This window comes from Dipteris shenzhenensis, chromosome 22 (genome assembly GCF_047967505.1).
Source record: "Dipteris shenzhenensis isolate YYH24624 ecotype China chromosome 22, Dip_SZ_1.0, whole genome shotgun sequence".
NCBI lineage: Eukaryota > Viridiplantae > Streptophyta > Polypodiopsida > Gleicheniales > Dipteridaceae > Dipteris > Dipteris shenzhenensis.
Window position 1 is genome coordinate 39151062 of NC_141617.1, and position 16147 is coordinate 39167208.

Here is a 16147-nt window from a genome sequence, read left to right on the forward strand (position 1 = left end):
GCATTGGGCCTTTGGGGGGGGGGGGGGCGGGGGTCAGTTCCAGCGTGCCTTAAAACATACCCACACCAGATCAAAGGGGGCAGAAACAAAGACATTTGTTTATATGATACCGCATAAAACCAAAACTGCCAGTAATGCAATATTACCATTGGCCACTTATTCTACAGGGCAGCAGTGACATGTACCTTGCCAGGAGTTGACATCAGCTTAAAAAAATTGACACCTTTGTAAATATAAAGAAACATTGCATACAGATGCAAAATTCCGCTCTTTTCTTTAGATTAAACCCCAAAAGGGAGGAAATTGAGGTCCTCAAGAAAACATATTTCATGTTTGATAACCACCGTTTGATTTTAAAATTGGTCAATCAAATGACCAGCAAGAAGCCAGAGCAGTAAAACCAGAGAACGATACCAGCATTATAGTCCACCAGACACCATTAATAACAGCCCAGATGGACTACTACACAACTGTGATTTCTAAAGAGACGTAAACGAGCAATGTCCATCTGAACAATACCCTGGCATACCATAATATTCCATGGTGCCACAAGGACTCTTACCAATCAATTGTAATGAATACACACATCATTGTCCCTCAATGCTGAGGGGTTTTCGAAAAAACCAAAAGCCCTTGATTTACTTCAACTCAAACTAAGTGTACAAAAAAGTTTCTTCTGGGAATGCCTTTAGGCCACCCTTTAAAGAATACTGTTGCTAAACTTATAATGGAATATTTCCCCTCAATCAGATATATGCTGTAAAACATCCAAAAGAAACAGCAACAAAACAGTTTTTCAACTTACCTGCAAAATACTTAAATGGCCTCTTCTAATCCTTCCAACCATTTTGAATGATTTTGTGGTTGGAACAATTGCATTGCCATAACATCCTATGTACATATCAAATCGCCAAGACAAATAGCATTGTAGCACACCGTGTTCCAAACATCGGTGATTGAATGTTAGTGAATTCATCGACCTCATGAATCATTGTGCCGATCACCTGCTAGTTCTGGTTCACACGATCGAGTAAAGAATAATAACAAAGAATCGATGGAAAGCTCCTGATCAGAATTTATCTCCATGATAGGTTCCTGTGATCAGCAGCGCAACCTGAATGCCCGAGACTGCAAAAACTTACTACGAGTAAGCTCCTTCCTCCTCCTCCTGGCTTCAGCTGCAGCAATTGCTGCAGCAGAAGTCTTCCTCCCAGTAAATGAACAACCCTGTAGAGATCCTTCGAACGAAACCCCAGTTCTGCTTCCATTTAATGGGATTCCATATGAGCTAAGAGCTCGTGTAAACTGTGGACTTGCACTACCAACAGACCGCCCCAATGTCCCCGACCCATCAACTGTTTCAGAAATGCTGGCCTGAGACTTGAAGGATGATGCGGGTAAGGTTGCAGCAGGCTGGACAGATAAACACCTGGCTTGGGCGTATGGCAGGGGCTGGGGCTGGCAGGCTGGCTGAACTGCACTGTTCACAGTTTGTGAAACCAGTTTCATATTTTTGGCATCCAAATTTGTAGGGCTGCAGCCAAAATCCTGGCGTTCACAAGGCATCCCTGTGCTTTCAAGAGTAGAAGTTTCTACACAAGCTCCTGAAACAGAGCTGGTCTCTTTCTGAGACACCGAATCTGGCATGGGAGAATCTGTGTTTGTATTGCAGATGATCTCTTGTTCAGCAACTACAGAGGTAGGGGCCTGATTGCTCGGAGACATGCCCCCTGAATGAGGGAAAAGAAAGGGGGATGACTGATGCTGCATACATCCTCCAAAGCTGGAAGAATCATTTGTATTACTTCCAAGGTTTTGCTCAACTCCGGACAGCATCTCACTATTCTGCAGACTGGATGCCTCATTTGTAGCTGTAGCTTGTGCAACAGCCAAAGCCCAAACAAAAGACTGCACAGGCATTCTCGAATAAGGCAGTGCAGGCATTTGCAAAGAAGGTAAACTAACTGGCTGTAAAGACATTCTGGGCGGATGCTGAAAGGAATCATGTCCCAAATTGCTGGATGACTGCATTGCCAACTGTACAAGCGACATACCACGTTTTTCTTTAGAATTCCACTATCTATTATTAAAAATCTCTCTCTCTCTCTCTCTCTCTCTCTCTCTCTCTCTCTCCAAAAAAAAAAAAAACACAGAGATCGGAGAGGGTAAACCAGGAGAATACAATTTTCAAGATGTGTAACACTATTAAGGTTGAAAATAAGAACCTCATCTTTTTCCAAGAAATACCATTATTTGAGGAGGGCACACAGCATGACTCATGGCCTAATGCCAAAGAGCCTTCACACCCTCTCGAAGCGTATACCTTTGTACGACTAGAATATATCCGATTCTCAGAACCTACATAATACCTTCAAAAACTATGAATCTATCCAATCTTACAAAGTATAAAATATTTGGAATAACAAAGGAATGAAATAAGAGAGCTAAGAGAGAGAGAGAGAGAGAGAGAGAGAGAGATTTATTACAAGAAAAGCAACACCAAGACCAACACATACAACAGACACACGAAGAAGAAGGGGAAGGGCAAGGGTAGGGACGAGGGGAGTGGCAGTTGTAAACAGGGGCGGAGGGGGAGAGAGAGAGATGCTAATGTATTTCTTACAAGAAAAGCAACAAAAACATAAAAAGCACTCGGGCAAGAAGGAAGAAGGATACCAGATCATATCCTAACACTGTACAAACACAAAGATAAGAAAGAAAGTGGGCTTTGGAGCTCCCTGTTTATAGGTTTGACGATCCTAAACATGCCCAAAGCTCAAATCCCAGAGATACAGCGCTTTCGAAGAAGTAAAATGATTGAATTGCTTGATTGAGAGATAACAGCACTCTCCTTGTACAAAAATGACACAGCTATAAATTTGAGGAATACTTAGATATATCAGAAATAATAATGACAGGTATTCTTATGATATTCAGGTAGTACAAATATGACAAAGCTATAAATTTGAGGAATAATCACTACATACTTAGCCAATATCAGAAAAAATAATGTTAGGCATTCTTATGATATTCAAGGAAGTAAGTATATTCAGGTTTTTGCCGTTCATCATACATTAAGACCTCTTGAGTAATGCTAAGCACTAAGCAACTGAAAGAGCTTCCACTTACAAAAAGTTATAAAAAGAGACATAACCCATCTCTAACAGACTTAGTGCATGGGGGACATGCATGTGATCATATACTATCCAGAAAAACCATCTCTCTCTCTCTCTCTCTCTCTCTCTCTCTCTCTCTCTCTCTCTCTCTCTGTGTGGTAAACTAGGGAGGATAAAATCTGCAATGTGTATAACAATACAAAGGTCAAATGAGGGGCATGTCATTTTCCATTGCAAGGAATACAAAATTTGAAGAGGACAACAGCACGATTAAAGGCCTGATCCCCAAGAGTGTACAGGAGTTACGTCTAACAACCAACACAGTGCTAAGTTTAGCTACTATCAGCAAGCATCCTCACGTGATCCGTGCTGATATAAAGCACTTTTGACTGGGCTTGGTTAATTATGTTTATGATCTGCATCGTCCCAATCATGCCTTGTTCATGCGCACTCCTGGCCTAGATGGTGGGAGGCGTATTTTGCCATAACAAACTATCTTGACCATATCCGGGCTACCGGGCTACCCTTGTGGAAATGTATCTTTGAGAGAGAGCCTTTTCATGGTGCCAGGATATTTTTACAGATCCCTCCACACCCACGACATGTAAGCGTGGGAAGCCATTGGATTCCTTTATTCAGGAATTCAGGGAGATTACAGGTAAACAATTCCTTCTATAGCTGGATGAATTTGATCATTTTTAGAAGCTCCAAACCTTTGAATAAGGGTGGGAATCCCATGGATTTCTTTTTCAGGAATTCAGGGAGATTATGGTGAAAGTCTGAGAGTTTAGCCAACAGACTCTGCATCTTCTCTTCGTTAGTAGTATTACCCAAACGAGATAAGGAGGAACAAACTAGAGACACTCCACTTCACGCGGTCATGGTGGAAAGCCTAAGAAAAAGAACAACTGTAAGAATTGCTGAGCCGGTAAGGCCAAGTTTGAAAAGGCTAATTAGTGAAGCAGACTTTGGAGCCCCGTGTGAAGAGCCTCATACTGACTCCCCAACGCAAGCTCACTCAAGCGAAAGGACTTCACTTCAAATGCAGCATGCTTGGTCACTCGTCGAATGTGTGACACATTCCTTTAAACCATGGTAAGGGAAAATTGGCTGTCCAGTTGGTAGAATCTAGTATGACTCCCAGTAATCCTCTTCACATTTCGAGTCTTGATGTCTTTTCTTCAAATCCTAGTTGTGAGCATTTTTTTTCAGGGTCTAAACACATTAACATTCGAATGGCAACGCTCACAACTAGTATATATGAAGAAAAGAAAGACTAGCAATGTGAAGAGGATTACCTGGAGTCACACTATAGACTCTACCAAGTAGTTAGCTGCTTTGTCCTTAGCACGGTTTAAAGGTCATGCATTCGACAAGTGCGGAGCTTGCACGGTTTAAAGGTCATGCATTCGACAAGTGCGGAGCTTGTTGCATTTCAAAGTCATTTTGCCCGAGCATCATCCTATGCTTGAGCAACTGTCAGAACACAAATACAGGGACACACATGGTGTAGCTTGCGTGTCACCACAAGGATGACCACCGAGCAAGAGCTTAGGCTACCCCAGACATTGAATTCCCAGGCAAGGCTATGCTCCCATCTCACACAGCCCCATCTTGCATAGATGTCTTTAGGGAGACATAGGCCTGGATTGGTTCCATCCTAGCTGGGTATTCTCAGGAGGCCCTACTCCTAAGAATGCCCAAATGAGGCTAGGCTCATGTCTCAGCCCTGAGACAATACTAAGCATAAAAAGTACCTCACTAACATGTCCCAAGGTTAGGTGTGATGACCCTAGGTTAACCTGATCTTCATAACATTATGTCCAAACATGGACATAACGCCTCCACTTCTAAGTCCTCCATATATAGGGATCGAGTAAGGGATTATTTTCTTTGGGTCTGTCGAAAGCACAAGTGCTGGGAAGTGCGCTCCTGCTGCTCCGAATACACCTCAGGAGAACAGGATGGCATCTCATTGTGAGCACGTTGGGACTCAACTCTACTACAACAAGAGAACTTGTTGCTGCAGAGTCTACTAGAATAAATTTTGCAGCACTTGAGTGTCTATCTAGACAACTTGTACATTGTACTCATTGGCAACTTGGCAACACATTGTGACCACGTTGGGACTCTTGACTCTACTACAACAAGAGAACTCGTTGCTGCAAAGTCTACTAGAATAAATTTTGCTGGCAGAATAAAAAGAGCCAACCAAGGTACACGTTACCTGCTGCTTTAGATGACAATTCTTATCCTTCAGAGAATACAGCTCCTGCAGTAGCAATTCCTTTTTCTGCAAGGCACAAACAACAAAACAAAATGAGAACGTTGCCTTTAGAAGAAGGCATACGATCACTTGCATTTTACAGACTAGGACCGACCTGCCGCATGCCTTCATTTTCCAAGGCAAGGGTGGTTGCCCTTGCTGTCAACTCCTCACATAAAATCTGCACATATGGAAACCCTATTACATATACGAAAACCAGCTAACAGAAACATAGTCTGGGAAAAGTGCAAAAACCCTTGAAAGTTTGACTGACCAGCTTACCTGCTTCCTTCTAATGGTCTGTCTTGCAGATTCCCGATTAGCCTGAACTCTGCGAAGTCTCCTAGCTTCTTTTTCCACCTAAACAATAAAGAAGAGGCTTAAGCTTAGGTTTCCCAAGTATGTTCCATTTGTTATGAATATTGCTATGTTTCTCTTAAAAGGCTCATGATGGCACTAAAACAACTGTTTAAATAACAAACCTCAGTCACTGCAGGTTTTGTCTTGTTCACACCTCGAAAGCCACCTGCAATACTGTCGTCCACCACGGATGACTCCACTCCCGATTCTGTTATAGTCGCACCCTGACAACTGGTATCCTTGGAATCCTTCGTGAAAGCCTTGTGCTGGTCAGAAGATGAAAAAGAATTGACATCACCCAGCTGCTCCACCTTAACTGAGACAACAGAAATCGGAGGCCTACAAATCCTTGGCCTCCTTTTAACAGTCATTTTATGGGCTGGAACAGCAGATGCACAGGAAAAGTCGAGGTGGATGTCCTCAATCTGTAAAGGAAATATTTTAAACACCTTCTTTAGATATAGTACAGGTCAGATGTACATAAAGCAGAAGACATACATCGATTTACTGATGATACTAACGGAACCCAAACAGTTAAGAATAATGATCGTAACCACAGCTGCAGGCACACACCTTTGCTTTAATCTGAAGCGGACAAGACTTCAGGACAGGTTTTACAGGAACCACCTTCTGGAAAGCTGAACGTGCAGCAGGCCCTCCAACCAAAACAGTCCTGCATTGCAATGGCAACGACGGCAGTGGAGAGCTTGGACTTTCCGCCCTAGATTCAGATGCGAGCGACTCTTTGCTAGATTCAGGCAACGTCCTATTCTCTACGTCGTCCCTTTCTGCTATCGAGGAGCTTCCTTTATCATCATGGAAAACTTGTGACGAAAAAAATTTGCTCTGCACTGCAGAGGCAGTGGAAGGTATGCAAACATTTTTGGGTGTCCTGTCACCAATCAAGCTTGCATCCCTTTCTATCCCTCTTGAAACAACGTCTTTGTTGGTTCTCGTAGATCTTTTCCGCTTCGAAAACCACTGCAGACCAGAATCACTCTCTCTTTCAGACTTATCCAGTATTATTGGCAGATGCGCGATGCGAGAAAACTCTGCCAATGCCTGAGCAGCATCCAATTCTATTTTCACGAGTTTATCTGAAGGCGCACCATCCTGTCTGTGTCTTTTCCTCACAGAAGAGCCTTTACAAGGCACCACGGCAGCCTTCTTATCATCCACTTCAACCTTTCCTTTTGACATAGAAGCTCTCTGGCTATGGATGGGCACGTTCCTTTTGCTTCGCTTGGAAAGGAGATCGCTCGCGCAGTCGGAGTCGTTGGTGCCCATTGCTGGCTCCCGCTTAACAGGCATCCTGCGACGGATAATGGCCCGATGTGGGATCAAATCGAAGAGAGGGCATGCAAAAACCAGAGATTGCAGAACGGTACTACAGATTTGGAAGGAAACCCATGCGGAACAAGGTCGACGCCGCGAACCCAACAAGGAAACTCATCGTCTTCCTTCCCCATTTTCTCTTTTCTCCGCCTCCGACAAACCCACAAGGAAACCCATCATCTTCCTGCCCGCTTCTCTTTCTCTTCTGTCTCTACCGCGAAGCAACAACGAGAGCCATCGCCCCCCTCCCCCCTTACCTCTCTCTCTCGCTCTCTCGCTCTCTCACTCTCTCTTGTTCTCTCTCTCTGTCTCTCCCTCTCTCTCACACACACATATGTCCCTCCTTCAGTCTCTCTCACACACACAGAGCACCCAAAAATCACATACCCCTGTCCGCGCAGATGTAACGCTAGGCGCCCTCGCTTCTGCGCCTCCGGCGGCGGGAAACGCAATTCGCCGCTAGATCTCGAGGATGAGGGGCAGGAAAGGGCATGGCGGGAGGCCAGGGAGGAGGCTGGGGACCAAAAAGGAGAGCTGGGGAGGCCAGGAAATCGCGCAAATCAGCAGAGGTCAAGCAAGCAAAGGAGGGCGAAAACACCCGAACCCGGAAGAGAGAGAAAACGAGGGGAATTAGGGCATTTCCGGAAGAGAGAGAAAGCCTGGCGAGTGTCAGATAGAAAGAGAGAGAAGCCAAAGAAAAGAGGCAGTTGTAGAGAGAGGTAGAGAGAGGTGAGAGAAAGACGTTGCACTTGCCTCCCCCTCTCTCCTCTCTCTAGATTCGATCTTATGCGCCCCCAGCTGTGAACGGCCATCTCTGACCGTTGGATGCGCAGATCGGACGGTTCAGATTCCTCCGCGCTGCCTATTGGCCGGCGCAGCGCCAGCGGATGGCGCGCCACTTGGCGGCCTCCCATGCGCGCCCGCCACTTGGCCTGCCACGTCATACCATCCGCTTGGCATGCCACGTCCTACTGTCCACTTGGAACCCGGCTTTTCCGCCTTTGCACCTTTGCGCTTGCCACGTTGGACGGTCTACTTGGCAAGCCACGTCGGACAGTCCCCTCTTTTGCCGTTTTCTTTTTGTCAATCGCTAATCGCTCCTCCTCACTTTTTAATTAATTAATTACTCATGCCTCCCCTTTTAACCTTAATACACTCAATTAACCTAAGCTTGCAACTCAATTACGCTCCACCTTTCCCCTTCGCCTCCTTCGCTCCACCCTTCCCGTCACCTCACTTCCCTCCGCCCTCCGCCTTGCTGCTCGATGCCTACACTCCCTCTACCCTCCGCATTGCCTCTCCTGCAACTTCCCTCCGCCCTCTCTCTCTCTCACCCACCTTTAACTCCCTCCACCCTCTTCGCCAAAAGCAATGCTTACTCCCTTGGTCCAACCCCCTACGACCTCTGCTTTCGTCCACCCTCCGCATGGCTTCACATTATTTACAGAATAATTGTATTGCTGAGCTCCTTTCCCTCTACCTCACACAGCAATCTGCCTCTGTGTAGCTTGCAATTCAATCACTTCAATCTGGGGGTACCTATTCACCGAACACTTCCAAAACAGTCACACAATAGGCAACCATAGATTCCATCTCTTCTGTTGTTCCTCTCAAGCAATAGGAGTGAACACGTTTCAAGTGTCTCTTAGATTTTCCTTCTCGACAAGAAGACTTCGATCTCACACCGTGGCCTCTTCAACTTTTTTCAGCACATCTTTTCATTGCAGCCTCCCATTTTTTCACATGTTCTCTTTGGAAAAGGGCACTCCTCGTAGTACCCCATGCCCCCCCTTGTTTTCACCATAGTTACAAGGTGTTTCTAAACCCCCATGTTTTCACCATAATAAATAGGCCTCTTTGAACCCCACCATTTTATCAACAAATAAGAAAGTTCCTTGATTGCTAATATTTCCAACCAAAAGAATATAGGAACCTTGCAAAACCCACTAGCCTCTCAAACATCTAAGAGGCTTTCTACAAAATTTTCACTCTTCCAAAGCTACCTTATTGGGCCACATTTCCACCCTAACCATCCTTACAAAATTAATTAATATGAATAGGTGGATTGACAACAATCCTAATAATGCAGTACTTACCATGTCCAATTTCGTATGGAACATGCCATGAACTATCGTAAACCAAGACAAATCAAGCAAAAGTCTCTAGTCTGCCTTTGCCATCTTGAAGTTAACCATCAATGATAATTGAGCAAGAACCAAAAGCCATTCCCTAACATTAAGTTCCACCAGGGTAGAAACCACTACACAATGAAAAATGGCACATGAGATCAGCCATAAAAAATCACACATCATTGAAGGGTCCAATATTAACAACCTAACTTAAGCCTCGTTTAATTTATACTAACCATGTGCTTGTAGAGGAAAGGAACTTTTACCATATACAAGGGTGGTTTTTTATGTTATCTAAGCACATATAATTCCAAAAATGTCTAAAAGAGGGACCTCTGTAGTACAATGAATCTTGGGACACAATTGGACCATAGTGTCAAGTCTTCATGGGCATTACAACTGGCAAAGGTTTGTATCATGCCCATTATTGCCACCAAAAGGAGGGACCTACCTCAAGGAAGCCACGAAACATTGACATGAAATGATGTAGAGATGCTAATGGAGTCCCCAATCTAAAGGAAAGAGGAGGATTTAAATTTGGTCCATGGATACCTGTAAGCCATTTGTGTGAATCTATAATTTCCCTAGATTCATGTAAGCCATTTGTGTGAATCTAAACAAATTACTAGATTCTATTCACACAACACTTCAACCATTTTGCAATTTTGTTACTATCCCTCCCTCATGCCCTTCATAAGTTAATATGCTCAAAATGGAAAGTGTCACACCTTTTCACCATTCCATTATTTACTTTTAACACTTTGAGGTGTCTTTCTCCTACTTCCACCCTTCTCAAAGCCCAACTATGTGGCCTAATTTTCATAAACCTCTCTCTCTCTCTCTCTCTCTCTCTCTCTCTCTCTCTCGTGCTAAACAGTTTGGAGCTGAATTGCCATGTGCACTGCTTGACTCTCTAAGTCTCATAGATGAATTGCCATGTGCACTCCTCAACTCTCTGAGTCTCACAGATGAAGTAGCAACTCTTTTTTGGTGTGTATTTTGTGTCATAGTCCTGTGAGGGCTTCTGAAGATGTTAATCTCTCTCTCTCTCTCTCTCTCTCTCTCTCTCTCTCTCTCTCTCTCTCTCTCTGCGCGCGCGCATGCACACAAGACATATGCAAACAAATTCTCTACATTGTTGAACTTTAATTCAATTCAGTACAAAAATTGTAAGCATCATTGTGTATAATAATACAATGCTTCAAATTGTTGCAGTATTTCAATTGAATGGTAAATTTCTCTTTCTAATACTGTCATTATAGAAAATTTCAAAAATCTAGATATCAATTGAAATAATACTGTGATATAAATACCGCTGTATACTAAATCTAGATATCAATTGAAATAATACTAACGATATGAATACCCCAGTATAATCATTGACCTTTGTGAGATTTGTCATATTAAACGAAGGAGAGATACTAACCAGACACCATCCAACATAACATCTTGTTAGAATAATACATGTTACACTGGGAGGGAAGGTTTAGAATGCATCTCCCAGTTGTTATGCATATCACAACTTAGTATAACACATTTCACATGTAACGATGTTATGTCTATTGAACATCTGTTGATTTTGCCTTGTCATGTGATTCGACTTTGAAACGAAATAATAATAGGTATTCCCAATTTTATGCATCATCGAATGCACCTTGTCCAATGCCATTTTGTTGTTTGATTTGATGTAGTAGTTGTTGATGAGTGTAATGCCGTCACTGGATAAGATGTATTTTCCAATATGACCTCACATCTATTGTTTAGTATGTATTTTAAAATGTTTAATCATGGCTATGGGTTATACTCCATCAGTTTGGAATGATCAAAGCAAGCAAACTAGAATTAGAAAACGAAGGAGAAAAATTTACCATCTCTCTCTCTCTCTCTCTCTCTCTCTATCTATATATATGTATGCATGCATGCATGTATGTATGTATGTATGTGTGTATTGTATGTATAATTGTACCAATGAATGCTAAATCAATTAACACTACTCACTGGTAGAGCAATGAAACTAAGAAGATCCGAAGTGCAAGTAAAAAAGTAACAATCAACAAACTTCTAGATCTATTTGAGTAATCATAAACAATTATGAATAAAAACATCTAAATGTAAATATATATAAGTAAACTTTTTCTTAAAAAATGAAAAAATAAATACATCTATGAATTACATTTAGATGTGTGTGTGTGTGTGTGTGTGTGTGTATAATATACACACATGCACGCACGCACGCATGCACACACACACATGTATTAGGTTTTCTCTTGGGGGGGGGGGTGTGCATGTGCATGCGTATGTGTATTTATATTTATATATCAATATACAACTTATCTAGAAAACCCTTATATTACCAATCTAACTGAGGGTGGCCAATTTTATACGGCATGAACTTAAACACTACACGAACATACGTGTGTGTGTGTGTGTATAAAAGAGTGAAAAAACACTTTTACTTAATCAGTAATTGACTTGACAAATTTTGGAGAAGCAAAAATAACCTGGTAATTTGTAGAATTTCAAAATTATTTGATAATATATATATAAAAGAGAACACCGATATACATACAATACGATATATACATATTCTCACACCATATATACACATAATCATCCACTTATACATAAAGAAAATAAAGAAATGCTCGCACATTCATCATAGAGCCAAGATGAAGACATCTAGTTCTAAATCCAATCAAGCATAGAGACCAAGAACTTAAATTAAAACTTTGATGACACATAGCCATCATAGTTGACCCTAACAATTAAGGAAAAGACCTTCAACAAGGACACATAACATTTGAACAATCTCTCTCTCTCTCTCTCTCTCTCTCTCTCTCTCTCCTCTCTCTCTCTCTCCCTTGGGCAGGCCTTGTTATTCTTGGGTGTGCATACTATCCAAGGATCGATACGCACTTCCCTAGCTATGACAAAGGGAACTCTAATGGGTTGGATCTGATTGATATATTTTATTTGAAGATAAAAATTTAAAGGCCATGATAGTTGATCATTGAATGGCATGGGGACTATTTATAGGATTTGATTGTTCCTAGAGAGTAAAAGAGAACCTTCACTTTGCATCCTATGAATTTATCGACACTTAGAAAACATAATTTATAGCAACTTCTCCCCTTGAGTCTCCTTGTATTAATTGAATGTGTTGGTATTTGACACCCTTGTAGAGAGTAATGGCAATTGCTTAAAAACTCCCCAAGGGGGATACGGTTTGAAGATAGAGGGTGGAGGATTACCTAGGGACATTTAGCATTTATGCTAATTGCCTTAATAGTTTTAGGCCCCTATAAGCCTCTCATGGCATTTTGAACTATCAAAAGGGACCGCTCTGTCTCTCTTATATTTATTGATATGAGGTGTTGTTATATCCATAGGAGTGATGGATAGCATGGGCACTATATATAGGAATGTATTGGTCCTGGATTAAGCATGGATTAGTTATGCTAAAGTTCTAAGAAATACATGATGATCCTTGATCTTGGAGATAGGATGAGTTTACGCAAGCATGTTGAATTTGAATTTACAAGAAGAACAATTACATGAAGTCCACAATTAGATATTGAACAATTGGGTAAAGGTGGAGGTTTCATGACTGGATTGGACCACCATGTTTTCGACCAATCCTCAAGACTTTTTAATTCATTTGATTGGAGAAATGGGAAGTGGAGAGAAGGGACCATGCCCTTGTACTTTAAGAGGAGCATGTGCAAGTATGGCCACATTACAACTAATAAACTAGGGCTCGAGCATGCCCTTTAATGAAGGAATTGGTACACCCTTCCTTCACCTCCTAGAATAGTACTCACGCGGCTTTCGCACAGGCAAAAAAAATCCTAAAAGTTCACGTATCCCCAGAGATTGAGGAGCTCATCTCCCACAGTTCGAGGTGTTTTGATGAGCCTTGAGGCCTTTCCCACAATTCGAAACTAGAACACAGCTTGAGCAACTTAAGGGAGCGGCAAGAAGACTTCAGAGTTGCAACAAAATGGTTAAGCTACTACCAAGACGAACCAGCAGCCCCAACTCATCGTGCTTGTCTCCATTGTGCAGGTACTCAATAAACCATGCTAATTTTCACTCTGTATAGGAGCCTCCATCTCCCATAAGCAGCACACGGAGCTCTCCTACATTCCTTATGCTCATTACGTAGAATAGAGGTGGTGGCATGGGATCTTTGTCAATCAAAAGACTACACCCCTGGCATCAAAGACTATGTCCCTGCGGAGTACTCCCATTGGTTGTTTCTCCTTTTGTAGATTTTTTCGTAGTCCTTGTGCTCTCTAAAGAGGAGAGATCTCTAACATTCCCACGGATCCCATCTCCTCAAAGTAGCCCACGAAGCTCTCCTACATTCCCTTTGCTCTTAGCTTCTTGTTTCATCCTTCCCTTCACTAGTCATGTTGTTTACTTGAGCAACAAGAGACTATAGGATTGTTCGTCATCTTATTGTTGCGTCACATGGACCGCATGGAGTGAAGAGATACCTTACAACATTTGTAAGTACTCATGTGAATTTCATCAGATCCATGAACTAGCACATTCAAATCGTAACAGAGGACTCGCCATTTGAAAGAGACAACGGGCTTAGATAGTGCCACTTTGTTATGTACATCTTCTATGTAGTTTCGACATGGGACTCAATCCTAGTCTCGCAGCAAACCTTCCCACCAAACAGCTGTTGAGATATCGAGCTCCACTCACGATATGCCAGGGTGACTGTTGTGCATTTATGTCACCGACCTGTTAGCTGGAGATGCGGTTGGTACACCGCCCACGAATAATAGCTGGATGACAGCTATCCTTATCTACTCTAGTTTGTGGCTCAGTTAGTATGCCACCTTAGTTAGTTGAGTTTGGTTTGAGACCCACATATAGGGTTCTTCTATTTCTTTGTACTAGAGTTCTTTTGGCTTTCACAACTAAGAAGAGGAAAACTGTTTTCAGCCTCCACCTTTGTGTGTATTCCCCCATTGTGCATGTGAGAAAGCCGCAAGTGAGACTCCTTCCCTCTCTCCCACGATCTTCACATGGTATCAGAGCCTTGTTCGTGGTAAGGAGCTCAAAGAAAGCAAGCCAAGTTCGTGGTGTCCTAGTAAGAGGACCAGTGTTGCCTTCCTATTTCGAGTTTGGGAGCAAATCTCTGCAGGTAGCACAGCCAGAAGTGCAGGAGTGCACTGTTTCAGATTGAGACGCCCTTCGCGGTGGGGCGAGAGCGCAGTATATGCTGCGGGATTGGGCGAAGCCCTCAGTGACTTTATTTTTCTGATTTGAGGCCGTTTTGGGGCCCGTTTTGAAGGCGGAAGTTCTTCGCAGGCACTCAGAAAAAGGCCCTGTTTTTGGCTGTGCGACCACTGCGCGGCTAGTTGGTGGAAAGGTGCCGCAAAAATTGCATCGTATGCCTGTGTGCAGAGATATTGGGAGTTACAGATTCATGCCTGTTGCCTGTTGATGCAAAATCGTCACTAGGAAGTGACTGTGTGGTGAAATACCACTTTCGTCAGTTTTGCAGATCTGCCCGTGTGAGGCAAAAAGCTGTGTTTTTTGCAGTGACAGAATATTTTGCAGTGTTCTGTAATGGCATCTGATTCTCTTTCACAGATTGTCACTGAAAAGCTTGACAAGAACAACTTCCAGGCATGGAAGTTTAGAATGACGAATTTCTTGATGGGAAAAGGCTATTGGGAATTCATTACAGGAAATGAAGAAGAACCTGTTCTTCCTAATGTTCCTAGTCAACAGGAAATGCAGGCATTCAAAGGATGGCATGAGAGAGCCAGGAAAGTTATGTACTGGCTATCTATCAGTATTTCGGACTCCATGATTGTGCATATTCAGGATGCAAATACGCCAAAGGAGGCATGGGATACTTTGGCAAAAATGTATAGCACAAATACGCAAGCCAGGAAAATGCAACTCAAACAGGAGTTGCACAATGTGCAGAGAGAAAATTTGAGCATAAATGACTACCACATGAAAGTGAAGAAAATTACAGATGCACTTGCTTCCATTGGGTCGCCAGTGGATGATGATGATTTGGTTTCTGTGACCTTGAATGGTCTAGGAAAGGATTATGCACAGTTCCGGACATCCATTGCCGTCCGTGAAAACTTTCCTGATTTTGAGGAGTTGATTGCTCTTCTAATTTCTGAAGAGCAGAGAAATGGGGGTGCATCTTCTTCAGCAGGAACTTCAAAAGAAACTGTCTTCTACTCAAATGCTGGCAGAGGTAGAGGCAGAGGTAGAGGAGGCCGATCTGCAGGCCGTGGTAGAAATCAGAATATGCAGCAAACGCAAGAAAACCAGTCCTATGCAGGAGGACGTGGGAACTCTAGAGGCAGGGGGAGCCAAAGAGGCCGTGGTGGATGGCAGAGAGGCCAAAATGCAAACAGCAATATTGAATGCTACTATTGTGGCAAAATGGGTCATATGGCTAAGGACTGCTATAAAAAGCAGAATGACATTATGAATGGAAAATTGCAGCAAGGCAATTATGCATCCTCTAGTAGATAGGGTGATGACAGAAATGAGCATTTGTTTATGGTGCAGCATATGACAAATTTTGTAACAAGTGCAGAAGAAAGCAATGATGTGTGGTATGTTGACTTGGGTGCGTCAAACCACATGACAGGTCACGCTGAATGGATGCAGGATGCAAGAAAAATGGAAAAACCAGGATTTGTGGAGATTGGTGATGATACTGCACATCCTATTGTGCCGATTGGCAAAATTCCTTTGTCTATGCAGGATGGGAAAAAGAAATACTTGTCTGATGTATTTCATGTCCCGAACATCACCAAGAACCTGGTTTCTGTTGGTCAGATGGTTGAGCAGGGCTTGCAGGTCAGATTTAATCCTCATGGATGCTTTGTTGAGGATATGAAAAATAATGGTCGCTTGATAGCAAAAGGAAAGAAGAAGGGCAGGAT

General features: G+C 42.8%; 1 protein-coding gene across 1 annotated transcript; it reads right to left on the bottom strand.

The window, feature by feature from the left end:
• Positions 1–318: 318 nt before the first annotated feature.
• Positions 319–7637, bottom strand: LOC147888092 (uncharacterized). The gene is made up of 7 exons (XM_087393781.1): positions 7465–7637; positions 6316–7054; positions 5865–6167; positions 5665–5742; positions 5498–5563; positions 5344–5409; positions 319–2037 (listed from the first exon to the last, which is right to left on the bottom strand). Exons 2-7 carry the CDS (start codon positions 7051–7053, stop codon positions 1102–1104), a joined length of 2187 nt encoding a protein of 728 aa, XP_087249907.1. The 5' UTR covers position 7054; positions 7465–7637; the 3' UTR covers positions 319–1101.
• Positions 7638–16147: the final 8510 nt, after the last annotated feature.

Coding starts and splice junctions, on each gene's coding strand:
- LOC147888092 (XM_087393781.1), bottom strand. CDS start 7,053: ATGCCTGTTAAGCGGGAGCCAGCAATGGGCACCAACGACTCCGACTGC. Junction 5,743..5,864: donor CAAAACCTGCAGTGACTGAG/GTTTGTTATTTA, acceptor TTTATTGTTTAG/GTGGAAAAAGAAGCTAGGAG. Junction 2,038..5,343: donor ATTGTCATCTAAAGCAGCAG/GTAACGTGTACC, acceptor TCGCTTGTACAG/TTGGCAATGCAGTCATCCAG.